Below are 27,539 nucleotides of genomic sequence, written 5' to 3'. Positions count from 1 at the left end.
CAGTGGGTAACTTAAAAGATTAATCCTCGATTTTCCCTTTGTCTGCGCCATACCACATTATTCAAAAATCTGAAAAAATTGCTTTCATCCTAGACGCAAATCCAGATCTCCTTCCCCTAGAAGACGATCTTCCCCTGTCAGGAGAGAGAGAAAGCGCAGTCACTCTCGATCTCCCCGTCACAGAACCAAGAGCCGGAGCCCTTCCCCTGCCCCAGAAAAGAAGGAGAAATCTCCAGAGCTCCCGGAACCATCAGTGAGAACAAAAGACTCTTCAGTACAGGAGGCCACGTCTACAAGGCATGTTCCTAACATCATGTTACATAATCATGTTTTAGGCTGTTCTACCACCTGCAAATGTATGTTGCTAACTTAAATGCTTGTTTTCCTTTTAGATACTTTCTCTTTTCTTTCTTTCTTTCTTTTTTTTTTTAAATTACAAAGTTAGTATGGGAAAAAGAAGCTGAAATTATATTCTTTATAAGGAAAATGTCCTAGTGGTAACCACTTGTCTGTTGTATTTTTTTCTTTCTTTTTTTCTTTTTTTTTTTTTTCAATGTGCATTGGTGGTTTGCCACGGGTGCCAGATCCCCTGGAACTGGAATCACAGACAGTTGCGAGCTGCCATGTGGGTGCTAGGAATTGAACCCGCATTCTCTGGAAGAGTAGCTAGTGTTCCTAACTGCTGAGCCATCTCTCCAGCCCTGTCTGTTGTATTCCTTTAAACATTTTATGTGTTGTAATGTGATCTTCCTTACCTCCTTGCCACAATAAACTGTGGACAAGTTCCTGTTTTGTTTTTTGAGGTAGGGGGTGTAACTTAGAGCTTTGCACATGCTTTGTAAGTGACCTACGTTCTCAAACAACTTTTACCCCCAATCTAAAGAGGTTTATTCATTTCTGTTAACTGGAGTACAAAATACACCAAATAAAAGCCACTCCCTCCCTCTTCATTGGGAACATCTTGTGCCCTCTGGCTGCCTTAGGCTTGAGCATAATGTAGCTACTGCACAACAGCTCCCGTGGTCCACAAGGCCACCTAGCATGCTGTCCGTGAGACTGCAGCCCCTGCAGTTGAGGACCTGTGCGAATGATGGTTGAGCAGGTGAGGGTGCTGTCCTGCCTGGACTTTGCATCCGCCAGCTCCTGTCCCTCAGGGTTTCAGAGGCTCCCCCAGGAGTCAGGCTCTGTGGACTCCAGCAGTTGGACAGTGGCACAGTCCTTGCCCACATGTGAAACAGGGATATGAATTCCTAGTTGCTCAATGAATTCTGATATGTACCTATCTTTTGAAGTCAGAAGTCTTTGCAGATACTGACTTTTTTTAGAATAAGGTGATCTACATCTGTTAATTTATTAGTAGTAGGGGACAGGTCACGTTGTTTAGAGTACAACTTTGTAGAGTTGGCTCTCTCCTTAACATTAATGTTCCAGGGAATTTAACTGAGCTCAAGCTTGCACCATAAGTACTCACCAAAGACAGCCATTTTGCCAGCCCTAGAAAACCCTTTAAAAAGAGAGCCAGGTCAGTATATTGTTGTATTGGCTTAGGATTCTCAGAAGAGTGGAGAAAAAAACAAAACACTGTCATTTTCACAGTGACATCCTGAAAGCTCCCAAGCCTGAGCCTGTACCAGAGCCCAAAGAACCTTCTCCAGAAAAAAATTCCAAAAAGGAAAAGGAAAAGACTAGACCAAGATCGCGATCACGTTCCAAATCACGATCTCGGACCCGTTCTCGATCACCTTCTCATACTAGACCAAGACGGCGACATAGATCCCGATCAAGGTGTGTTATGACCTTGGGATGAGTATGCGATTTAGGTTGTAAGTGGTGATTTTCAAGGTAATGTCGTAAACAGTGGCAAAGTCACAGAGAATGTTCAGAATGAAGGTTACTCTGCATTATGTGAAGTCTACTTTTCTGAGCATTGTAAAAATCTACATAAACAGAAGTTATGGCATTGGAAATTAGTACCAATAAGTTCCTTGTTTTTAGTTTACTTGGGACCTAATTCTGTTTGTTATGGCAGGTCTTACTCTCCTAGAAGGCGGCCAAGCCCAAGAAGGCGACCATCTCCTCGAAGAAGAACTCCACCAAGACGGATGCCCCCTCCACCAAGACACAGGAGGAGTAGGTCTCCAGGCCGACGGTGAGACTCTGTTAGTGGCAGGTGCCTGGCACTTCAGGGTGATCTTTGGTCTAATTTCAGGATCCTTTTGTTTTTGTTTGTTTGCTGGAAGACAGATGTCATACATTATACTAGGGAATGTCTTCTTCTACAAGTGCAGCCTGATGCACTTCAAATGTGGCACTCCTTGAGCTGTGAGAAACATACTGTTGGGAAAGAGTCAAGTCACTGGTCTTGTAGGTCCTGTGTGTTTTACCTTCTAAGACTTGACTAAAGGTTGTTTTGTTGTGGGTTTTGTTGTTGTTGTTTTTTAGTTTTTCAAGACAGGGTTTCTCTGTGTTGCCTTTGCCTTTTGTGGAACTCACTCTGTAGCCCAGGCTAGCCTTGAACTCAGAGAGATCCACCTGCCTCTGCCTCCCGAGTGCTGGGATTAAAGGCGTGCGCCACCACCGCCCGGCTGACTAAAGTTCTTATTATAAGGGACAGAACCAAGGGCTAACCAAGGGCTAGCAGTGTGCTTTAGTGGTGAGATGTTTGCTGTGTGAGCACGAAACCCTGGGCTCTATTCCTCAGTACTGTACAGACTCAGGTGGAGTTTCGTTCGTATCTGTCATCCTAGCACCCTGTATGTAGAGGGAAAAGGATCAGAAATGCAGTCATCCTCTACGTAAGACTGTGAGACACACACACAGCAAAGAAAGAACTGGTGGCTTTTTCTGTTTGACTTTGAAATGTATAGTGTGTACAAGTGTTTTGTCCGCATTTTGTGTGCCATGTGTGTGCGGTACCCCCAGAGGACAAAAGAGGGCATCAGACCCTGGAACTGGAGTTACAGATGGTTTTGAGCTGCCATATGGGTGCTGGGAACTGAAACCACCTCCTCTGCAAGAGGAACAGGTGCTCTTAACCCCTGAGCACCCCCTCCCATCTGACTTAGCTTACTACGGCTTCTGAAAGGCAGCTGGCTACAGAATTAATCAGGTTACTTAACCAGTTTTAAAAACCCATTTGCTGTTTTACCTTAAGTTTTAAAAACGTACTTATATTGTGTGTGTATACAAATGCAGTAACTTGTGCCTGGAGGTCAGTGGACAACTTTGGAGTTCTTCTGCCTTTGGGTGGTTCTGGGGGGATTGAGCTTGGGCTACCTGGCTTGCACAGCAAGTACCTTTACAGTGTTTCTCTTTTTATAAGAACATTTATCTTGAGTATGTGTAGAGGTGTGTGTTCAAATGCGCCAATGTGGATATGTATGTGAATGCAGCTGCCTGCAGAGGCCTCCAAATCTCTTGGAGCTGGAGTTACAGACAGTTGTAACTGGTGGTGCTAGGAACCAAACTTGTGTCCTTTGAGGGGCAGCTAACGCTTTCACTGCTAAGCCATCTCTCCCACCCTGTGTAATGAAGCCTTTTGTAACCGCTCAGAGACAGGTAACATAAAAGGAAAGTTCCCCATAATTCCATTCCTAGATAGAGGTGTTGCAGAGTATTTGTTTGCACTACTAAAAATGTCTCTGCCTAAGGCATCTTCTGATGGTTTAATAAAGAGTTAAGTGGCCAATAGCTAGGCAGGAGAGATGGTCGGGACTTCTAGGGAGAGAGGGGACTGATGGAGAAAGTGTAGGTGTGCAGATTTTGTCAGGTGTGTTGGATGTGCCATACCAAGAAGAGCCACGTGGCAGAACATACATGTAAAAAATATGGATTATGCTGGGAGGCAGAGGCAGACGGATCTCTGTGAGTTCGAGGCCAGCCTGGGCTACCAAGTGAGTTCCAGGAAAGGCGCAAAGCTACACAGAGAAACCCTGTCTCGGAAAAAAAAAAAAAAGAAAAAAGAAAGAAAAAAAATATGGATTAATTAAGTTATAAGAGTTAGTTGGGGCCGGGTGGTGGGAGGCAGAGGCAGGTGGATCTCTGTGAGTTCAAGGCCAGCCTGGTCTACAGAGCAAGTTCCAAGATAGGCTCCAAAGCTACACAGAGAAACCCTGTCTTGAAAAAACAAAACAAAAAAGTTAGCTGGGAAAAAGCCTAAGCTAAGGCCAAGCTTTCATAATTAATAATAAGTCTCAAGTCATTATTTGCAGGCTGATGGTCCAAAGATAGTTCAACAAGAAAGCTTGATACATAAAGCCATTACTAGTAGTTTACAGTGGCTACATGTGACACAATTAGGCATTCATCTAATTCAGCCAATAGTACTAATTTGTTTTAAACATTGCTGAAATGTGTAATTTGCTTAACCATTCTAAAATGGGCATAAGATAAAATGTTTTATCTTCGATATTATTTTATAGCAATGAGGTTGTGTCTTAACTTTATACAAAATGAAGCCTGGTACACAGGAACAGAATTTTCTGCCTTATTGATACGTTGCCTGGGCCTGCTTTCCGAGTGTGCTTTGGACAGAACTTAGTTGTCTATTCTTCCTTGTTGCTGCTGGTTGACCCAGGGCCTCACTCAGGCTGAGCCTGTGCTCTGTCTCTGAAGTATACCCTAGCCCTGGAAAAGCTGTTACTGTTCTTTACCAAGAACCACAGCAACTACAGAAGGGGAAAACATGAAATAATCTCCAAGTTCTGTGTGCAGGTAGGGCTTTCAGACCCACACTTCAACAGCAACAACAAATACCGTCTTCTTTGGTGAGTGGTGTCCAGGTACCGAGACTTAAACGTGTAGCATTGCTGCTGCAGCTGGTGGACAGGAGGACAGATGTGCCTGTGGTGGAATTCCAGGCGTCACACTTTTCACACTGATCATTAGAGAAGTAATGCCAGTGCTCCTTTGTCCACCGTGAAGGAAACAGCATCTCTCACATTGGAGTTTTGTAGGCGGCCTGTCTCAGTAGTGTGCACTGAACAGTTGAGCAGTCACAGTGTTTTGCAGATTCTGTAAGATTCCCTTTCAGCCAGTTTCTAATCTCACACTCAAGGGAGGGTTTCTTTTTTTCAGGTTCTCAGAAATTCTGCCAAAGGTGAATTCTGCAGGTACATATAATTGCAACAGAACTTAACCACAGATTTTGCTGCAGAATTCGAGAGGCCCCTACTTCTAAGTTTATGTAGCTAAATGAATTTCAAATGTTGCACGCTTTTAGTGCAACTTAAAAGTTACTTGATATCACTCTAAATAAGCAATACTCTGTCACCCCCAAAGTTGTACAAACTCCATGACCCCATTATCACTCTTCAGGAAGGGGCTGCTTTGTTACTGGATTACAGCATTCACAGCTCAAACACAATCAGAATGAGTTGTGTGTGTGTACTCAGAAATAGCTGTTTCCTGTCCTAGGTTATGCTTTTGTTTCTAACCTTTTTGAAGTAATTTGTGTACTTAGCTACATAAACTCAAAAGTTGGATAAAAATAGCTGTATTTTTGTGTACATTATACATACTGTGAAGTCATCTTCAGTGGGATGCAGGTGATGAAGTGAATGCTTTATTCCACAGAAGGAGGCGCTCTTCCGCATCGTTGTCTGGAAGTAGCTCTTCGTCCTCTTCATCTCGTTCCCGGTCACCACCAAAGAAGCCTCCCAAGAGGACATCCAGCCCGCCTCGAAAAACTAGAAGGTTATCTCCTTCAGCAAGTCCTCCTAGGCGAAGGCACAGGCCATCATCTCCAGCAACCCCACCGCCTAAAACTCGCCATTCCCCAACCCCCCAGCAGTCGAACCGGACAAGAAAAAGTCGAGTTTCTGTGTCTCCGGGAAGAACTTCGAGTAAAGGTAAAAACACAAAGCATTTTGTTATCTTTGGCATCAGGATGAACCCAGTTGTACCCACCTTCAGAAGCAGCTAGGAGGTACTTTTTTGTGATACTGTAAATGACTTGCCTTGCCTTTCTGTTCTCAGGGCTTTGCTGAAAGAGGGTGATATGTAAAGGTAGTTTGTTTTTCCAGTGCCCTTTGTGTGGGCAGGTGGCCAAGCAGATCACTAGCTTGGGGCTATTTGAATTGGGGTAACAATTGGAACTTGTGTTCACTGTAAGGATTCGTTTTATTACTCTGAGACCAGTTAGCTATTCCACCCTCCCCACACCCCTTCTTAAGGCTTTTTGTTTGATATCTTACTTGAGAACTTTGTGTTCTAATTTTTTTTTTTTTTGGTCGCATTTATGCCCCAAGGAAAGATTGATTGATTTAGAGTCTAGGCAGGAATCTTGGGTGCTGTCCTCGTCCTCATTCTGTTCAGTAGATTGGTTTCTAAGAAATTGATGACCTGTGATTGTGCCAGCCAAGTAGAATGTTAGTCTGATAATGCTGAAACCCCATCAAGCCACGACTTTTTTCTCCACAAATATGCGTGGAGAAAGAGGAGGATAGGATCCATTCGGATGGTGCATTAGGTGCTGGGACTGGAGTAATAGAGGCAGCCTAAAGGGTGGGTGAGTGGAGTGGGTGGGAGGCTTGGGAAAGCTGCTGTAGCAATTGGATTTTAGAGAGGGCGTTCTGAGCCAGTGACTGGGATTACAAGGGCGCACCACACTGCTACCCTTTTAAACTTCTTAGGCTGAGAAGAATGAGTACAAAGAGGACCTGCTGGTGGTGGCAAGCCGTAGAGTAATGTAACTTTAATTTCCCGTTCATGTAGTGACAGATAAGATGTTTAAGGCAGCTATTATACATGCACTGTGTTATTTCTGCTTTTCTGAAGTTCCCATTACCATGTCCTAATCTGATACTTAGTTCTCTAGCCAACTTGTCTTTTCTTGGGAACTTTACACTTGTAAATATTTCTTTAGTTTAGAGCTAGAAAGCTCTCTAGGGGCAAGATACTCTTAGTGTTCCCACTATTATTTTAGAAAAATACATGTTTTTTTTCCATTTAGATCATATAGAAGAATTACTTTAAAATACATGAACAGAAGGAGTTCTTCTGTTAAAATAGGGCAATTATTGGGATTTATTCATTCCCCTTTTCATGAGTCTGCACCGATGCCAGTCTCTCCTGTTCTGACATAAGCCTTGTACACGTGTGATGGATGTTTTGCAGTCGAGAGAAGTTCATTGTAGGGAGCAGAAACCTGCCACGTTCTCTGCTCTGGACAAGCTGCTTTAGCCAGATAGTTGTGCTGCGGAAAGCTGTTTTATGTCCACTGAAGCTCAGAATTGGTTTGAACTGTGTGGAAATGACCCTTGGGTTGAAATTTGAGAGCTAGAAAAGACCTTGGCAATTGTTAAGTCAGCTAGTTAGTAAAAGAAATGAAAAGCTCATTCCCACTTAGGCAGTGAGAATTGTCAGACTCCAAATGCCTTTGTGACCAGGCCACGTATGTGCATATTAAAGCTTGTTCAGGCTGGGCAGTGGTGGTGCACGCGGATCTAGGTGAGTTCAAGGCCAGCCTGGGCTACCAAGTGAGTTCCAGGAAAGACGCAAAGCTACACAGAGAAACCCTGTCTTAAAAAACCAAAAAAAAAGAAAAGAAAAGAAAAGGATAAACCAAATGCCTTTGTGATGACTAGGGAGGAAGAGGCAGGGCGGAATGAAGTTCTTGGCTTCTCTACTGGGTACTGTGATTTCCCAACTGCCCTCTTTTGGGTCTCTTGATACTTAGAATTGCGGCACTGCTGTGATGCAGGGTTCTTGTTTGTAGTTCATGTAACAGATGTTAATTGGGGTCTTGTGATCTGCTATAGATGACAGGCAGATGAGGGGAGAGTAAGAGAAAAGTGGGGGGGTTGGGACTAAATCATTCTGAGTGTACTTTACAGTCTCATTAAGTGTTTGAGAAACTTGGAATCAGTTGTAATCCAGGTGCTGCATAAACTTGTACCTTAGTCAGGTATCCTGGCATGGCCTGTATCTTTTGAATCAGCTAAACTATAGAAATTGTGCTTTGTGGACGTTTAATGTATTTTACTTGTTCTGGTTACAGTAACTTAACTTTACAAATTATCTTTTGGGCAATCTAAGATTAATAATTAATAGGACTGTTGAAATACTTTAAAATTCTGGTTTTAGAGTTGTTCTTTTAGATTTCTGACTTCATGCTAGAATGATTTGCTCCTTGAATTCTTAAAACACTATTAACATAACACAGTAAAAAAAAAATCTCATTTAGAAAAATAAAACAGAAACACTTGTTACCTGTAATAATGTTTTTTTGTTTGGTTGGTTTTGGTGTTTGGTTTTTTTTTTCCCCCCAAGACAGTTTCTTGGTGTGGCCTTGGCTGCCCTAAAACTAGCTCTGTAGACCAAACTGGCTTCAAACTCACAGAGATCTATCTGCCTTCCTCTGCCTACCAAGTGCTAAGATTAAAGGCATGGGCCACCACTGTTTGGCAGAATGCTTTAACTCAAGAGTAGGATAAAGTGTGCGATAAACACTACTAAAGGATAATAATAAACCCCTGTGTTTATTCCTTCTGTTTAACAAAATAGTTAATGTTGGCTAGGTGTGATGGTATGTTCCCCCTCACCCCCTAGACAGGGTTTCTCTGTGTATCCCTGTCTGGCCTAGAACTTGATCTGTAGACCAGGCTGGCCTTGAACTGAGCTTTGATCCACCTACCTCTGCCTCTAGAGTGCTGGGATCAAAGATGTGTGTCACCACCACCTGGTAATAGTGTACTTCTTTAATTCTGGTATTACATTCTGAAACCAGACAGTAGTGAGATCTTGTCTCAAGAAATATAAAAGCAATGTTAAATTTAATTATGTTTCTTAAGAAAATGCCTTCTCACAGCCAAACAAGCCACCTTCCAGATAGTTTTAAATTTTGATCCTCTGAGATGGTAAATTTGACATGTAGGCAATTTCCTGTTTGTTTTGATTTCATTTGTCTTTTAAAATCTTGGGAAATAGTATCTTGTTATGATACTATTCTAGGCTGGCAGTCCTGTCTCAAGCCTCCTCCTTGTTGGGGTTTTTTTGTTGGTTTTTTTTAATGTATGTTCTGTGCTAGGGTGTATACACACAACATAGGTACCCACAAGCCAGATGAGGTTTCATATCTAGAGCTGGAGTTAACACGTAGCTGTGAGCTACCCATATGGGTCCTCTGTAAGAGCAGCAAGTGCTCTTGACCACTGGGCTCCTCTCCAGCCCCTGTTACTTTTATGAATTTTAGAATTTTAGATGTTAACCATTCTCAACTAAATTCAGTGGTTTGTCTGTTGAGAATTCTACCGTTAGTAGGTAGAATCATTAACTAAAGGAATGTAGCTCAGGGATACAGGGCTTGTCTACTGTGTGTACCATTTCAGTAGTCATTTTCTCTTTGATTACTTTAGCAAAGATGAGGTTGAAGTGTTAGATCACTGGTTCTTGTGGTACTACCCTGTATAGTCAGTCTGTGACAATCCCCAGGGTGTTAAATAAGGTATAACTGTATTCTGATAAGATAGCCTAGCGAAATTCATTAGTCATTCACAGGTAAAAGAACTAAGGGATGACCTTGGGTTGGTTGGTTTCTTTGTTTTTTGGAACAAGATAAGTCTGTGTAGCCCTGACTTATCTTGGAACTCACTCTGTAGACCATGCTGGTCTTGAACCTGGAGATCTGCCTGCCTCTGCCTCCCAAAGTGCTGGGATTAAAGGCATGTGCCACCACCACCCATCTGTTTTGGTTGTTTTCTTTTTAAAAAAATTTCTGGGAGTTGATTCTGCTCTTCTTCCTTGTTGAGACATGGTCTCTGGCAGGCCCTCCCTGCTTTCTACTTCGTGGTGTGTGCTCCAGGTTAGCTGGTCCAAACTTCCAGACCATTACCTCATCTTCACCTTCCATTTTGCTGTAGGAGTTGTGGGGTTACTCGTGCATACCATACACACACACACTACATCCGACGGGTTTTAGTGCGTAGGCTTTGAGTAATCAGTGCAGGGTTCATGCTAGCCCTGGGGAAGTTTTTGAAGCTTTCCATATTTAAATTTTAGGTTACGGTTTTTTATGTGAACAGTCACACCACATTTTTGTACTATTAAAATACTATTCTTTTTTTATTGTGAGATTTTTTTTTTCACTTGTTTTTTTTTAGTGACAAAACATAAAGGTACTGAGAAAAGAGAGTCACCTTCACCAGCACCCAAGCCGAGAAAAGTGGAGTTGTCTGAGTCTGGTAAGTTGTAATGATTTTCTAGAGGTTGTTTTTTTCTTTTCCCTCCGTAGTTGATGGTTCCCCCTTGGGTTGGAGATCAGATGTACAGGGCACCACAGTAGAGAAAGCTGAATCTGACATCACAGTTTGAGATTCCCAGCTCCAGCATTTTAAGTGTCTCTGTTTCCTTATTTCATTCTTCTTAGCCTCATTCTCTTCTTCTGTATTTGGACATAATTGGGGTTTGATAGCTAGCTGAAATATTTGTAGAATTCCTGTCTCCCGGCCTGACCTGTCGTCAGTAAGTTTAGTAGTTGATAAAGGTTTGAAGGCTTGTTTTCGTGTGCAGTTACGTCACAATACCTGTGCACAACTAAAGAAAAGCTTTCTAAATGCATCCATCTTTCAGAAGAAGACAAAGGCAGCAAGATGGCTGTAGCCGATTCTGTGCAGCAGAGGCGCCAGTATAGACGACAGAACCAGCAGTCTTCATCTGGTATGGACACCAAGAAAGTGCTTTCTACCTCCACACCTGTTGGAACCCCAACACTTGGGAGGTGGAGACAGGAAGTTCCTGTAGAGTATGAGGCCATTAAGGGCTACATAGTGAGAGTCCCCAGAACAGCAAACCCAGAGAAGTCTGTAGTATCAGTCAGTATTCAGGAGGTGGAGGGTCAGATAATCAGTTATTCTTGGCTACATAGTGAACTGGAGATAGCCTGGACTACATGAGGATACCCCCCCTTTTACATATACATACATAAATATGTGTATATATATGTGTGTGTGTATAATGCGTGTGTGTTTTACCTGCATATATATCTGTGTACCATGTGTATATCTGGTCTCAGGAGGCCAGAAGAAGGCATCAGATCCCCTGGGATCTGGAGCTGTAGACATTATGAGCCACCACGTGGGTCCTGGGAATTGAACCAAGACTGTCTTGTTTGCCCAGCACCTCCAGTCCTGAGACCCTACTTCTGAATGCCAGGGGGTGAGGGACAAAGAATTTGCCTTCATGGGAATTTCTGTGTCTAAGTTGGCCACTGTATATGTTTCTTTCTTATTTTAAGCCCTTAAATTTTTCTTTTAAATTGTTACATTGTTATAAAAGTGATAAATCTGTGGTTCTGTTGGTCTAATATAGCTTACTGTGTGCAAAGGCCTGGGCTTTATTCCCAGCATTAGTAAAAATAAGGTAACTGAGCTAGAGTAGAATACTCTACACATTTTTACTACAATACTTAAAAAAGAAATTGGATAACTAATTTATTCCCTAATATGCAGGAGTCTGTGATTTAGAACATCTTAACTGGGTTTTTGTGAATCTTTCATTTTTTACTAGTAGCTTTTTGTTTTTTGATTAGTTGCCTTTTGTTGGTCATTAAGGCTGCTTTTAGGTATTTTTTTTTGTTTAATAGTAGGCAGATGAAGTTTTCAGATAGTTTTAATTGTTGGATTAAAGAGAAAGGCTGCAGAAACTTGATGTTTACGCCAAATGCTGTTTGGGTTTTGGTAGGTTTGATTTCATTTGAGACAGGCTTGCCTTGAACTTGCTGTGTAGCCAGAAAAGACCGTAAGCTTCTGATCTTCTTGTATCCATCTCCTAAGTGCTGAGGTTAAGCTTTGCACCACCGCAACCAATTTTGTGCAGTGCTGGGGATGGATGCTTAAGACAAGCACGCTAACAGCCATACTCCACTTCCTCAAGTGATTATTGTAATTATTGTAGTAGTCATTTTTATTTTCTACTTCAAGTAATTTATTGATGCTTTTCTTTTGCTGCTGCCATGGAGCCCAGGGCCTGCTCATGCTAGGCATGTGTTCTTCCACTGAGTTACTGAGTTGTACCACCAGCCTTAAGATTCTTTTGAAGCTTTACTTTGTTAATTGGAAATAATAACTTTTTGTTCTGTCCTGTTTCTGAGATAGTCTCATTCATACAGGCCGCCACTTAAATTGCTGTGTTGCTGAGGCTGGTGTTGAGCTTTAGACCCTGCCTCTACCTCCCTGTCAGCAGATATGGACATGCACCAACAAGCCTGGTTTAAAATCCCTAAATTTCTTAGAGGTGCATACAGGCCTCAGTTCTCTTGATAGTAAAGTAGCCTTGTGTTTGCTAGTTTTCTGCTGGGTGTGGAGATATTGACTGCCACTAGAATTGTCCTGAGAACTGAACCCATGGCCTTATGCCATACTAGGTAAATGCTGTGTCACTGAGTTTTACTAGCCTCTAAGTAACTTTTTTTTTTTCAGTGCTGGGGGTAGAACCTAGGACTGAGCATTCAGTGTAAAAACGAGGGTGAGTGTGAGTGATTGTGTGTGTGTGTGTGATATTTTGTTGTTGTTCTTTGCTCTGTGATTACAGACTCTGGCTCCTCTTCCACCTCAGAAGATGAGCGGCCCAAGAGATCCCATGTGAAGAACGGTGAGGTAGGCAGGCGCCGGAGACATTCCCCCTCCCGGAGTGCCTCTCCATCACCTCGAAAGCGCCAGAAAGAGACTTCTCCTCGGTAACAACCTTCGTTGATGGTTTTGACTGATCTGTGGTTGGGTTGAAACTGTAACTTACAGAGTGGGCTGCAAAATTATTTTAGAATTGGCTAATTCTTCCTTTTGAAAACTTAAGAGTGGTTGGGTCTGGGGTTTTGGTTAGCTTGTCTTTTTCTTGCTTTTGGTAGTTCTCAACATTAAAACTAGACAAATTTTGAGTGATTGCCTTATTAATGCATGAATAAGAGCAGTTAAATCGTAGCATTAATTCCAGACACTTTGAAGCTTAAAAAAAAAAAAAAAAAAACTGCCTCCACAAGAAGAGTTTAACTTGTGAATGGAGTTCTTGACATTTGTTTCTCTCCGCTGCTCTCAGGATGCAGATGGGGAAGCGATGGCAATCGCCAGTGACTAAAAGGTTGGTTAGACGCTATTTTTAAATTAGGGTTCCATACCAAGTTTACTCCCCGTTTTATAGATGCATGTGTCAGTGGCAAAAGTTAAGTTGTTTTGGTGTGTTGTTTTTTCTTGAATCGTGTGAGATGAGTGATATGGAGAGCTGTGTGTGAGATGTTGGTTTCAGAACTCTTTCTAAGCTGGCACAGAGGGACTTGGAATTAGGGTGACTTAAAGAAAGTGAGAAAAACTTGAGGAGAAACTTCAAAATGCCAGAAGTGAATGTCAAGGTTGGTTCTGTAGTCTGTGCAGAAGTTTGGGGAACATATCTGTGAGGTAAAAGTCTTCACTGTGTTTCTATTTGTCGTGTATGTGTGGCACACACGTGCCCCCAGTACACCTGTTGAAGGTCAGAGGACACCTGTAGGAATTGGTTCTCTTTGTTCACTGTGTGGGTCCTGGGAATCGAACTCACTTAATTCTTCAGGTTTGGTGGCAAGTGCCTTTATCTGCTGAGCTCATCTCAGCAGCCCTGGCTTTCTCCCCTTACCTTCCACTGACTGAACTTTTTTGATCATGTGCTTATGTGACCATGAAACCATAAAAATTTAGATCCAAATCCTATAAAAAATCTTATAGTGGGGTGGGCAGTGGTGACGCACACCTTTAATCCCAGCACTCAGGAGGCAGAGGCCAGTGGATCTCTGAGTTGGAGTCCAGCCTGGTCTACAGAGTGAGTTCTAGGACAGCCAGGGCTCCACAGAGAAACCCTGTCTCAAAAAACAAACAAGAAAATCCTTTTAGCTCAGGCCTGTCTCACAAGTGAGAAAACACAGGGAGAAGTGTCCCACGCCTGGTCTTGACCTGTGCCACTGACATGCTGTCTGTCATCAGTTCCCTTTTCTGAGTACAGGTTGAGCATCCCCTGTCTAAACTGCTTGGGAGCAGAAATGCTTCCTGTTTTTTTTTTTAAAGTCTTTTTGGGAAGACATTGGGAAGCAGTAATGGAACAGAGTGGGATATTTATGCTGTGGAGGGAACTATTTCATGATAATGGAAAAAAAAAAAACAGAAATATGATAGAAATAAATTGGGTACAAAAATATTTTTCTCCCAGCTGCAATGACTTCTGGCTTCTGTGAAAACAGTAAAATTAGAATTAATGTTCCTAACTGGGCGTGGTGGCACATGCCTTTAAACCCAGCACTGGTCTACATAGTGAGTTCCAGGACAGCCAAGGCTATGTGGAGAGAGAGACACTGTCTTAAAAAAAAAGAAAAGAAAAGAAAACCAACAAAAAACAAAATGAATATTCTCTGCTGGTTTGTTTCAGACAGGATCTTTGTATGTACCCCTAACTGTCCTGGAACACTCTGTAGACCAGGCTGGCCTAGGACTCATAGAGATGCATCTGCCTCTGTCTCCTGAGAGCTGGGATTAAAGGGGTACCCCACCACATCTGACAGAAAATTATTTTGAGTTACGACTCAGTGTCATATTTTTGTTATTTGTTTGCTTGTTTTGAGACAGGGTTTCTCTGTGTAAACCTGGCTGTCCAGAAACTCACTCTGTAGACCAAGCTGGTCTTGAACTCAGAAATCGCCTACCTCTGCCTCCCTAGTTTAGGGGTTAAAGGTATGTGCCACCACTGCCCAGTTCAGTATCATATTTTAGGGAGGGTAAAATTAAACATGATTTTGAGTGTTTATGTAAAATATTAAGATGAAGTACTAATCACAGATCATCTGCAAATCTAAATCAGATCTGGTTGGAAGTAAAATCTGGTAGTGAATTTCTGGCTTTTCTCTGTTTAGTCTCAAGTAGATGCCGGGGCCTGGTAAACTTGAGAAACTGAGTTCTAGGTTCACAGCATCAGTCCTGACTTGAGCAAAGAGCCAGGAACTTTTTGCGTTATCTTCTTTCTCAGTGTATGTCAGTTTACCTCAAAGGTGACAAGCTGGCTTAGCCCACAGTTAAATCAGTCTTTTTGAGGCTGCTTCTAGTTAAGTCTGTTACAGAACTCAGAATTGGGGTGGACTTGGTTCGTGAGTGTATTTTTAACACATTACCCCAAGGGCAGCCTCATCCTCAGCTTCGTTGTTTGTCTTTAGGGTATTAGGTGTGATACCCAGTTCCTTGTCAGTGCTGGACAAGTATTTTTAGTTAGATGGTAAGGTTGGAGAGACCCCTCAAAGGTAGAGTGCTCGCCTGGTGTGTGCAGTCCCTGTGCTCTGCCGTGTTGGAGAGGTCAGCGTGGAGCAGTGGCCTCCAGGTGTGGCCTTAAGCCATTGGTGTCTATTAACACCCTGCATGTTTCTCATGGAGAATCAGAATACCTGAAAAGCCTTTTTTCAAAGCACAACTTGGCTGAACTTAACCCTGATATGGTCCACGTAAGTCTCAGATATGTGTCTCCCAACTGAAAAAAAGTGTTCTAGTCAGGCTTTTGAAATTTTTCACTTCCTCTGTTGGGTGATTAATGTTATAACCAAATACTTCTTTTGGAAGCTAATATCACAAAGCTGAGTTGTTTTACCCAGACCAAAAGTGAAACGTTGGTTTTTAATTGTTGTTTCTAATGTTGGCTGCTACCCAGGGTCTGGGCTGAGAAAGACTTTGGGACATAAAGTAGTAACATCTCTTCCCTGGGTTATTTGCTGGAATTGTGCTTCCTGGGCCTTTGATTAGAAATGTCACTGACTGAGAATCAACTCTTGCTTTAGTGGTAGAAGGAGGAGAAGTCCCTCTCCACCACCAGCCAGAAGGCGACGATCTCCTTCTCCAGCTCCTCCTCCCCCTCCCCCCCCCCCCCCCTCCTCCTCGGCGGCGCAGATCTCCCACCCCACCACCACGACGAAGGTACTGTGTCTTGGATTTGGGCCTGTCTCAACCCTCAAACCTCCCAAATACTGGAGTTAACAAATTGGAGCCATTGTGCCTAGCTAGAGTTACTAAATAATTGCCCAGTTTTGCTCTACCACCTTGCCTGAAGATTGGCTTATTGTAAATTTGAGCAGGAATTTCAGTTGAAAGACCCAAGCACAAATTGTAAAGTTAGCCTGAATGTTGTGTTAAGTCTTAATTCCTAGGCAACATAACAGGACTTCCTCACTTTTAAGAGAAAAGCCAGGTAGAACTCTCAGAGATATCTTTGTCTGGCCGTGAACTTGCACTAAAAAGTGGTCCTTTGAAGAAGACTGGAGTCTGTGTTGGGAGCTTAGTCAGTGAAGTAGGATGCTAGGTCAGAGGAGCCCAGTACATCATCACAGAAACTATTTCTTTGGTTTGGTGTGTGCGTGTTTTGTCTGAGTGTGTGTGTGTGTGCATTGTGTGTACCTTGTGCCTGTGAAAGCCAGAAAATGGCAGTGGATCCCTTTGAATTTGTGTTCGGAACCTTGGTGACCTTGGTTCTGGGCACCAGCAGCTGAGCCACATCTCCAGCCCCTGCCACATAGAACTCAGTAAAGCAGACTTTCTCAATTGGCCGTTGTTGGCTATTATCACCTGGCAACAGCAGATGCCCACAGTACCACAAAGCAGTGTGAGGTTCTCTTATCATGAAACAGTGAATTGATTCCATATATAAATAAAGTCTATGCGCCGGTGAATTGAAATTGTTTCTGAAAACTGCAAATTTCTCCATTAACACAACATGGTACCCTCTGGACAAGGATGGTGGTGGACATCTTACTTTGAAGTGTATCCCTTGGCATAGTGCTAGCTATAGGGTATTTATGAGTGGTTACTTGGTGTTTATTTAATTTTCATAGTTTGGGCTTGGCTAGCAGGGTGGCTGAGGGAGGGAAGTACTTGCCACACTGGTGTACTGACCCAAGTTTGATCCCGGATTCCATATAAAGGTGGATAGAGAGAATTGATTTCTCTGACCTCAGCATGCCACTCACTTGCACTCATGTAGAATGTGTGGGCATGAACACACCCAAATAATAATAAATGGGTTTTGATTTCTGGATTCTGTTGGTTTCAGCTTAATGGTGTGTTTTTTCTAGGACTCCTTCTCCTCCCCCACGCCGCCGCTCACCTTCTCCAAGAAGATACTCTCCTCCCATCCAGAGGAGATACTCTCCTTCCCCGCCTCCAAAGAGGAGAACCGCCTCACCCCCACCCCAGCCCAAGCGAAGGGCATCACCATCTCCACCACCAAAGCGCCGGGTCTCCCACTCTCCACCTCCCAAACAGAGAAGCCCCCCAGTCACCAAGAGACGTTCGCCCTCCTTATCTTCAAAGCATAGGAAAGGGGCTTCCCCAAGCCGCTCCACCCGAGAGGCCCGGTCACCACAACCAAACAAACGGCATTCGCCCTCACCACGTCCTCGAGCTCCTCAGACCTCAAGTCCTCCCCCTGTTCGAAGAGGAGCATCAGCATCACCCCAAGGAAGGCAGTCCCCATCTCCAAGTACTAGGCCCATTAGGAGAGTCTCCAGGACTCCGGAGCCTAAGAAGATTAAAAAGTAAAAATATTTAATGCTTTTTTGTTAGGAGTACATAGTTCTGTAACATGTAGAATCCTTTCCCTATTGAGCACTTACAAAAATAAGAAAGCTGGGCAGTGGTGGTATACACCTTTAATCCCAGCAGAGGCAGGCAGATCTCTGTGAGCTCACGGCCAGCTTGGTCTACAGAGTGAGTTCCAGGACAGCCAAGACTACAGAGATACCGTCTCAAAAACCAAAATAATAATATAGTCAAACTTTAGGTATTGTTCATGTTTTTCCACTTTGAAACTAGCTCCTTGTAGCATGAATGCTAGAGGCTTTACTTGGTTCTTAACATCCAGTATTTTAGAAATACGCTTCTGAATCTGAGATGAAACAGCCTCTTTTTCTTTTTATTATTTTTTGTCAGTGGGTGTTTTGCCTTTATGTGTCTGTACACTGCTGGTGGGCAGTGTCATAGAGGCCAGCAGCAGGTGTCAGATCCCTGAAAAGGTAGTTGCAGTTAATTGTGAGCCGTGTGGGTGCTAGGAAATGAACCCTGGTTCTCTGGAAGAACAGCCAGTGCTCATAACCACTGAGCCATCTCTCCAGCCCCTGAAAAGCATTTAATACTAATACAGAGGCTTCAGGAAGCTAAGAAACTATCACTAGTGTCCTGTGGGATGCATCATCAGTATAATGGTAGAGAGTTGCGGGCATGAGTGACCCCGTAAGACTTGGGTGACGTAAAAGCAAGTATAGCCTCTGTCCTCAATGCAGTGTTGTTTTGTTTTGTTTTCCTTCTCTGTCTAGGGCTGCCTCACCAAGCCCTCAGTCCGTGAGAAGGGTCTCTTCTTCCCGATCTGTCTCTGGATCTCCTGAGCCAGCAGCTAAGAAGCCTCCAGCACCTCCGTCTCCTGTCCAGTCTCAGTCACCCTCCACAAACTGGTCACCCGCAGTACCAGTCAAAAAGGCTAAAAGCCCAACACCAAGCCCGTCCCCTGCCAGGGTGTGTATATGCCCTGTTTCGGGCGTCTTTATAATTAATCGAATGGGGATGAAATAGTGGGTGCTTATAGTTCCAGCACTTGATGGACACAGCAGGATCAGGAGTTGAAGGCCAGCCTGTGGTACACAGTGAGACCTTTCTCAAAAACAATTAAGTTAGAAGTTAGTTGGATTCATACATAAATTTGGTGTAAAGACAGTCTAATAATCTTTGATTCTATGGTATGAAAGTGATTTTTGTTCAATAGAAACCATACTTTGAATTTAGATTTTGATCCTCTTTTCTAGGTTAGTGAGAAGCAAAAAGTACTGTTATTTACTGATACTCAATGAATTGCATGAGCCATTCTCACAGTCAGCTTTGTGTTAGATGACTGCCTAGCTGTAGGCCAGTGTGCATGCTGAAGGCAGTCTGACTAAGCTATGGTTTTCAGCAATGTAAAGATAGATGTGACTTAGATGGGGTATAACTTAGAGGGCTTATGAAGATGCAGCCCTGTTGTAAATGGAACGTCTGGGCTAATAAGGAAGATGGCTCGGTGGGTACAAGTACCTGCCTCCAAGCCTGAAAACCTGAGTTCAATCCCTAGGGCCTACATGGTAGGAGAGGACCAACTCCTGTACATGGAACATCTCTGCAGCAGAGTAAAGCAGACCACTCCCACTTTAAAATAGGTGCAGTTCAGAATTTGTCCTGGTATTTTTTGGACTCAGCCGGCACCATATACTGAAATCCTGCTATGTGTTAGCCAAGCATTGTCAGAGGTTTCTAAAATTGCCCCTCATTTAATGCTCGGGTCAGGAGCTGGAAGGCAGCTCATGGTTGGCCCCTGACTCCAGCTGTTGGCACCCCATTCACATCCTGAAGTTGGAAACCTGGCTTAGAGTTAGTAGGGAAACTGTACCAGTGAGTCAGTGTCGAGGCTCTCTCGTGCTGGTCCGTGGGCAGGCCGGCTGTGTGCTTCACCTCCTGAGAAGGCCTTCATTGGGGCAGTTGTCTTTGCACTTCAGTGAAACATGTATGTAAGAGTCCCTCGAGGACATAAAACAGGATTGTAATCAGATGTGTCTTTCTGGGGTTCTAGAATTCTGATCAAGAAGGAGGTGGGAAGAAGAAGAAGAAAAAGAAGGACAAGAAACACAAAAAGGATAAGAAACACAAGAAGCACAAAAAACACAAGAAGGAGAAGGCTGTGGCTGTGGCCCCTGCAGCTCCTGCAGCCCCTGCAGCCGTTTCTGCTGCCACCACCACGTCAGCACAGGAAGAGCCTGCGGCAGCACCCGAGCCCAGGAAGGTATTCACGTGCCTCCGTCCTGTTCCCCGTGTGCTGAGGTGTCCTGCTGACCCACCAGGACCAAGGAGAGGAGGACAAATGGCTTCCCAGAGGCTTCATGCCGGAACGCTTTGAATGTTTTAAAACTCCTTTCCCAGCAGTGCTGGGGACAAGAGCACAGGGCTTTGTTGTGTGTGAGGCATGGGTGCTACCCCTGAGCCACACCCTAGACCCTCACTAAATGCAACCAAGAAATTCACATAATGGAAAAAAGGGGGGCCTCCCAAGTAACTGATAATGGTGGGTTTTGTGTGTGTGCTCACCTATCAGTGTGATGTAGAAGCCAATAGTGTCTTTATTTATTTATTTATTCATTCATTCATTCATTCATTCATTCATTCATTCATATTTTTGTTGCACCTTACCTGTGTCAGGACAATTTGCAGGGTTAATTCTAGCCTTCCACCATCTGGAGTCCTTAGGATTGAACACAGGTCATCAGGGTTGTGGCAAGCTCCAAGCTGTCTAGCCTGGAGTCCACTATTGCAGATAGACTGGACCACACCTAGACCACCACCTCAGTACTTGGGATTGCCAGCACACTACTGCCTGTTCTTATACTTGCATAGCAGGCATAGGGATGCAACTCAGTTTTTTTTTGGGGGGGGGGGGGCTTGTTTAACATGCTCAAAGGCCCCGGATGTGACTCCCCTAGCGCCAGATAAACTGGGTGTGGTAGTATGATACTTGTAATCCCAGCACTTGGGGGGTTAATCAGAAGCTCAGGGTCATTCTTAGCTCCTTAACAAGTTGTAAACAAGCCCAGGGACAAAGAGACTGTCTGAGAAGGCATGATTTCAGGGGGGTGGGTCTCGTGTGTACAGTCTGTGTGGTTGCTGCAGTTGGTTCTGGTCTGGACTTGGCCTTTCCCCACTGTGTCTCAGACTTACCCTCTGCCCCGTGTGCTTTGTCTCCAGGAGACTGAAAGTGAAGCTGAGGACAACCTTGATGACCTCGAAAGGCACCTGAGGGAGAAGGCCCTGCGGTCCATGCGGAAGGCTCAAGTGTCCCCACAGTCCTAGGTGGACATGTTTGTTATGTTGTAAATTTGATTTGGTTTGTACTCAATTCAATTTCAAAATTGCTAAAATGTGTTTGAGCTTTAGACTATAACATTTGTTGTAATAATTGCTAGGTTGAAGTTCACCATGTTTTAAAAAAAGGGGCATGGATTTACATTACAAAGGCGTCCATGGTGTATTAGTGACATTCTTCCATTGACATTTAGAGTGAAATATTTTAAGCCAAAAAAAAAAAAAAACCAACTTTTTTTTAAGGGCGTTTAAATATTGTTGACATTTTTGTGGTTCCTTTAAACGCCCTTGCCTCTCCCCAGAGTTAGTTTGTTTTTTCCCCTCACCCCCACCTTTTTTTTCTTCCTCCTCTTCTTTCTCTTAAATTTGAGCACCCATGTAAATTATGCTTTCAGCCTTGGATAGGTTCGTAAGCTTGCCCAGAGTGAGACCACTGTTGAAGGACAGGGGTCTGAGTGAGTGTGTTAATGTCGCCAGCACTCCTGTTCTGTGGAGTCTCTGCTGACACCTCGGGGTTCCAGCTCTGGAGAGCAGGGCGGCACTGCTCACAGATGCCGAAGAGTCTGTCTGTGCGTGACAGGCTCATACGTTGATTAGAGCTCTGGGATTTTGTCCTCTTTGGGTTGGTTTGTTTTCCTTCCCCCCTCCTTTTTTTCCCCCCCTCTCTTTTGTAAAGGCAGTTTATCTGACCCAGCAAGGACCCTTCAGTTAGATAAATTTGTTTTATGAAACTTCGTGGCTCTCATCCATATTTTTTTCCCTACTCTTCAAATTGGTACACACAACTGAAGAGCTCTTGCATTGGCAGGCTGGGAGGGCCTGGACTTGGACATAGTGTCTTGGTTTCACTTGTTTTATTTTATTTTATTTTTTAACTAAAGCTATATAAAGCTTGTGGATTAAACAGAATAAATTTCTAAATTTAAGAACGTTGCCACTCACTTTTATTCACTTTCCTGGGTACTACGAAACAACTTTAACTTCTTGGTAGAGGTGGGTGTTGAGGGAAAACAAAATGATGAAACAGGACTTTCCCTTTTTATTTTAATAATTAACTGCAAAGGGTGCTAGGGGGGGAGTATGGGGGTTCTCTGAACGTGAAAGGCAGGCAGGCAAATTCACCAGCAGAAGCAGAATCTAGTTGAAGTGGAGAGCACAGTATCATTGCACTCGAGTGTGGAGGGAGCCTGGCACTCCCAGAAGGGAACTTGGAGCAGCCTGTGTATGTGAAGGTGAGAACTTGGGCACCAGGAGTCTGAGCTGAGTATTTGGACCCATGGGTAAATTTGATAGTAATTTCTGACAGTTGAAACAGAAACACAAAATGCACATGTCTTATTTCAAGATAACTTAAGGGTTTTTGTTATTTTTGGCTTTTATCCAAAAGACCCAAACAGTTAAGACGTCGGCAGTGATGGGCTGGTTCTACATGAGTATGGTGGGGGGGGGGCTAACAAGGATTAAGACCGCCCTGCAGGACCCCATACCCGGGAAGAGTGGAGTCTCACAAGTGCACAACTGCCCAGGTTCTCCCGTGTGTTAACGTGGAAAGGAAACTTGGATGACATGGGAGACGCAGTGTTGAGCTGCTGGAGGTTGACTCCCAGTGTGAACAAGCAGTGAGCGCCAGTGGAGGATTTCAGCCCTTCATTTGGAGCATTTATGACGACTCCTGAAGCTCATGAGTTTTCAGTCTTCTCTTTAGCTGCTCTTAGCAGTGACTCCATATTACCCAACTGAAACCAGACAAACAGCGGTCTTCGACTACACAGTGAGGTCAGGTTGTTTAGAGGCTAGCCCAGGCTACATGACACTGTCTCAAAGATGGAGCTGGGTGTGTTAGCACACAGCTATGATCCCAGCACTCAGGAACCGGCAGGAGGGTCGTCTTTCTGAGCCTTGTCTCTAGTTTGCTTTGAAACGGGTCTTGCTGTTGCATTCTTGAACTCATTACAGTTCAAGCTACAGCCAGCAGGATGAGTCAGCATTTCAGCAGGCAGCACTAATGGACTCAGTTAAAAAAGTAATAAATGAGGTGGGAAGGGGACTAGAGTGGGTATAATGATTTTTTTTTTACACGTACAAGATTGTCAAATTAGAGCATTTTTTGTTCATTTTTAAAGCTTTTTTTTTTTTTTTAATTAAGGAGGGCTGGGCATGACGCCCCAGGTTCAATTCCAGTGCTTGGTAAGTGTGCTGAAGAATCAAGTTCAGGTTAACATGAGATCTTAGGGACAATGGAAAAGTTGGGGTTTAAAGTGATGGGTTCGGGGCTTCAGGAGAGACGGTTCAGCAGTCAAGACACTTGCTGAGGTCCTGAGTTTAATTCCCAGCAACCAATGGTGGCTCACAATTGGGATCTGTGCCCTCCTCTGGCCTGCAGGTATACATGCAGAGCACTCATACATAAAAAATACAAATAAAATTTTAAAAATTTAAAGTGACCTGTTCATGTGCCAACATGGACAAGGGATCACGTGTCATAGTTTCAGCTGTCAACTTGACACGGTCTTAGGAATCGCCTGGAAAGAGAGAACCTTAGCAGAATAATTGCCTTCATCAGGTTGGCCTGTGGCCATGTCTGTGAGCCATATTTTCAGTTATTAATTGTGGGAAGGCTCAGCCCGCTGCAGGCTTGGGCTGTTAAAGAAAGGCCACCGAGCCAGGCCGTGGTGGCGCACGCCTTTAATCCCAGCACTCGGGAGGCCAGCCTGAGCTACAGAGTGAGATCCAGGAAAGGAGCAAAGCTACACAGAGAAACCCTGTCTTGAAAAAAAAAGAAAGCAAGCCAGCTGAGAACTGGATGTGGAGGCACATGCCTTTTTAATCCCAGCACTTGGGAGGCAGAGGCAGGTAATTTTTTTTATTTTAATTTTGAAAAGTGAAAGCTAGCTGAGCAAGCCTGTTAGAAACATTCCTTCAAGGTTTCTTCTCTAAGTTCCTGCTCTGGTTTCTGTAAGACAAAGTAAACCATTTTCCTCCCAAGAACTTGTTTTTGGTCTTGTATCACAACACAGAAGTAAGCTAGAGTCCTGTCTTTTTTTAATTATGTGTATGTGTGACCCAAGGAAGCTATAAGACGGCATGGAATGGATCCTGTGAAGCTAGAACCAAGGCGCTGTGTGACCTTTCCATTGTGGGTGCTGGGAACTGAAGTTCTTCTCCAAGAGCAGTATGCTCTTGACCTCTGAGTCCAGTGAGGATCTCCAGACAGTCTCACTGTAGCCCTGGCTGACCTAGAACTCTCTTGTAGATCAATCTGGACTTGAACTTACAAGAGATCCACCTCCTTCTGCCTTTTGAGTGCAGGAAGAATTAAAGGAAGTGCTGACAGATGCGCCCACTTTTCCTGTGCTGACGGTCTAAGGGCCTCATGCATGCTGCGAAACACTCTCCATCTCCACCTCCCATTTTTATGTAGCCCAGACTGGCCTTGGTCTCCCAACTGCTTAGGATTACAGGAATAGTATACATTTCATTTGCTGGGTGTCAGGATCTGAGGGGGGTTATGGGATAGATGAACTGAATACCCTACATATGAAAAAAAATTTTTTTTCTGAAGTACAACATGAGTTTGTTAAACATCAGGGGGAATCTGCTTGAACTATGCAAAGTTAAAAAGTGGAGGTGAGGCTGAGGAGCAAGTGTGAAGACCTGAGTTCAAATCCCCAGCACCCCCGTACAGCTATAAGCATGGCAGCATGTGCTGGAAATCCCAGTACTGGGAGATAAGACCAACAGAATTTCTGGCCAGTGAGGCCAATCAATTGGTGAGCTGTAGGTTCATTGTGAGATCTTGTCTCAAAGAATACAGCTGTGGCAAGAGGCTGAGGAAGAGACCCAACATCTGGCCTCTCCATAGGTGTTCCAGGGTACGCTTAGACCACACAAAACGCAGTTACAGTCCTCCTGCCAACGTGGTTCTTACAGCCATTACAAAACAACTTTCTGGGGTTGGGGATTTAGCTCAGAGGTAGAGCGCTTGCCTAGCAAGTGCAAGGCCCTGGGTTCAGTCCTCAGCTCTGAAAAAAAAAAAACAAAACAAAAACTTTCTATAAAGTGATAGCCTTGATGGTCACCTCATAGGGCTCTGTAAGGATTCAGCGGGCAGGACCTGCCCTGGGTAAGGCTCAGATGCGCAGGGGTGAGGTCGGCAGCTGTTGTGGGATGGGGCAGCAGGAGCAGTGGGCATAACTAGTGTCTCCGATTCCATTGCTGCTAACTGGGCCGGCATGGGTTGCCATACGTAGAAGGCTGTGCCCTGTCATTAAAGGTTTGATAGTGTCTGTCACATTAGATTCTGGTAACTTCTAGCACACCGTGTGGTGCTGTGGATCATGGCAAAATACAGAAATGGAGGCAAAATACGGAAATGGAGGGGTTGGTGGGGGTGGACCTGGGGCAAAGTACAATGTACAAAAGGATGAGAATGTCTCCGTGAGACTTGTAAACTGATGCCATTTACAATGGATTTGCACACAGAAGCAGGAGGATTACCCGCTTGGAAGCAGCCTGGCCTACTTAACAAGAACCTGTATCAAAATATAAAAGTTATCCAGGAGTGGTGGCACTACCTGTAATCCCAGCACTCAGGAGGGAGCAGGTGCATCTCTGAGTTGTAGGTCAGGCCTAGTCTACAGTTCAGAACAGCCAGGGCTACACAGAGACACCCTGTCTTGAACCTCCCCGCTCCCCCCCCCCCAAAAAAAAAAGTTGTGTGGTGTGTGTGTGTGAAAAAACCAGGCTCATACCTATGATACCAGCACTTAGGAGGCAGAGGCAATAGATCTCTGTGTGTTCAAAGCCAACCCGGGCTGCAAAGCAAGCACCAGGCCAGAACAGAAGACCTTTAGGTTTCATTCTATGCAGTGCTGTTCATGAGGCAGTTTTGACTGCTGAGGCTGACTTCCCCAGCCAGTCCAGTACCTGCCTTGCACTCTAATGCTTCTGTAGGTTGGCACAAGAGGAACTGCAGTTAGAACTATGAGTTTTACACTGTAATAAATTTCAAATGAGCTGGGCAGTGGTGGCACACGCCTTTAATCCCAGCGCTAAGGAGGTAGAGGCAGGCAGATCTCTGAGTTCGAGGCCAGCCTGGTCTACAGAGCGAGATTCCAGGACAGGCACCAAAACAACACAGAAATCCTGTCTCGAAAAACGAAAATAAATAACATAAATTTCAAATGAATCTTTGGTTTATTTATTTTTTCCAGACAGGGTTTCTCTGTGTAGCCCTGGCTGTCCTGGATCTCGCTCTGTAGATCAGGCTGGCCTCAAACTCACAGAGATTCACCTGCCTCTGACTCTCAGGTGCTGGGATTAAAGGTGTGTGCCACCATGGCCTGTTGAGATTGGCAGGGTTTTTTTTTTTTTTTTTGTTTTGTTTTTTTTTGTTTTTTTGTTTTTTCGAGACAGGGTTTCTCTGTGTAGCTTTGCACCTTTCCTGGAGCTCACTTGGTAGCCCAGACTGGCCTCGAACTCACAGAGATCCGCCTGGCTCTGCCTCCCAAGTGCTGGGATTAAAGGCATGCGCCACCACCGCCCGGCTGTTTGTTTTGTTTTTAAGATTTATTTATTTATTACGTATAATGTTCTGTCTGCGTGTACGCCTGCCGGTCAGAAGAGGTCATCAGATTTCATTATTGATGGTTGTGAGCCACCATGTGGTTGCTGGGAATTGAACTCAGGACCTCTGGAAGAGCAGTCGGTGCTCTTAGCCTCTGAGCCATCTCTCCAGCCCCGAGATTGGCAGTTCTAAAGGACAATTTTTAGATTTCTAGTCAGCTCACAAAGCACCCACTTAGGAAGGTTTTCACCTGTCCTGTTTGCTCCAAACGCTGAGTGAGAAACTCCATGCTGAGTTTGCTCAGCATCTGCTCCTGTGGCAAATGATTGCTCCCCCTTGATCGCCGTCAACATCCAGTAGCCATCTTCTGCTGTGCTCATCTTCAAGGGTCTCCTCTCATCTGGAACCATCACCACCGGTCCCTGTGATGGTAGCAGATCTCCGGCTGAGGGCGCTGTTGTTTCCAGTTGTCTTTAAACTTCATGACCCATTTGGACACAGAAATTACTGGAATTTCCATTTTGTTTAGCTTAATTTTCATAGTGTAAAACAGAAATTAGACAGCAAGTAATAAGTCGTTAGCATAAAGCACAAGGTGAGACATGCACACTGTACATCAAGGCCATTTACTGAGAATATATTCCAGCCCAGTGGGAGTGGGAGGCCAGCTTGATCTATATAGCAAGTTCCAGGCCAGCCGAAGCAATATGGGTGAGTTTCTGTCTCAAAAAAAAATCCATTATTAAATGGCAAATTTTAATAAAGCAAAACCCAGAATTCCTTTGGCACCATCTGGCAGGTGCTTTTCAAACGATTCCTGGTCTCAGCTGTTCTCTCAGATTCGTCCACTGGGTGGCACCTAGCCCCTGCTTGATCACAGGGGGAGCGAACACCCTATGGGAGTTGGTCCTAAGCCTCCTGTCCTCCATTAGCTTCCTTTTTAGTGTTAGTATTTTCGGCAGGGTCTTCTGTAGCCCAGGCTGACCTTGAGCTTGCTGTGCAGCCAAGAATGACCTTGAACTCAATCCCTGCCTCTCAAATGATGAGGTTGCACCCCCCTACCCATGTACACAAGCATGGGTACACACACACACACACACACACACACACAC

The 27,539-nt window shown here is 44.3% G+C and overlaps 1 protein-coding gene across 1 annotated transcript in view; it reads left to right on the top strand.

The window, feature by feature from the left end:
- Nucleotides 1-21,787, top strand: part of Srrm1 (serine and arginine repetitive matrix 1) — a 32,264-nt gene extending 10,477 nt beyond the window's left edge. Inside the window, 14 exon segments of the mRNA XM_037203063.1 lie at nucleotides 94-297; nucleotides 1,597-1,785; nucleotides 2,030-2,149; nucleotides 5,575-5,849; nucleotides 10,101-10,181; nucleotides 10,570-10,656; nucleotides 12,553-12,673; nucleotides 13,030-13,071; nucleotides 15,773-15,848; nucleotides 15,850-15,908; nucleotides 17,060-17,521; nucleotides 18,299-18,494; nucleotides 19,579-19,788; nucleotides 20,745-21,787. Of these exon segments, the coding sequence (XP_037058958.1) occupies nucleotides 94-297; nucleotides 1,597-1,785; nucleotides 2,030-2,149; nucleotides 5,575-5,849; nucleotides 10,101-10,181; nucleotides 10,570-10,656; nucleotides 12,553-12,673; nucleotides 13,030-13,071; nucleotides 15,773-15,848; nucleotides 15,850-15,908; nucleotides 17,060-17,521; nucleotides 18,299-18,494; nucleotides 19,579-19,788; nucleotides 20,745-20,849 (2,227 nt within the window). The 3' untranslated portion in view covers nucleotides 20,850-21,787.
- The last annotated feature ends 5,752 nt before the right edge of the window (nucleotides 21,788-27,539 follow it).

Source organism: Peromyscus leucopus, chromosome 2 (genome assembly GCF_004664715.2).
Source record: "Peromyscus leucopus breed LL Stock chromosome 2, UCI_PerLeu_2.1, whole genome shotgun sequence".
Taxonomy (NCBI): Eukaryota; Metazoa; Chordata; class Mammalia; order Rodentia; family Cricetidae; genus Peromyscus; species Peromyscus leucopus.
The sequence above is the reverse complement of the archived record's forward strand: the minus strand, read 5'-3'. Positions and strand labels throughout refer to the sequence as shown.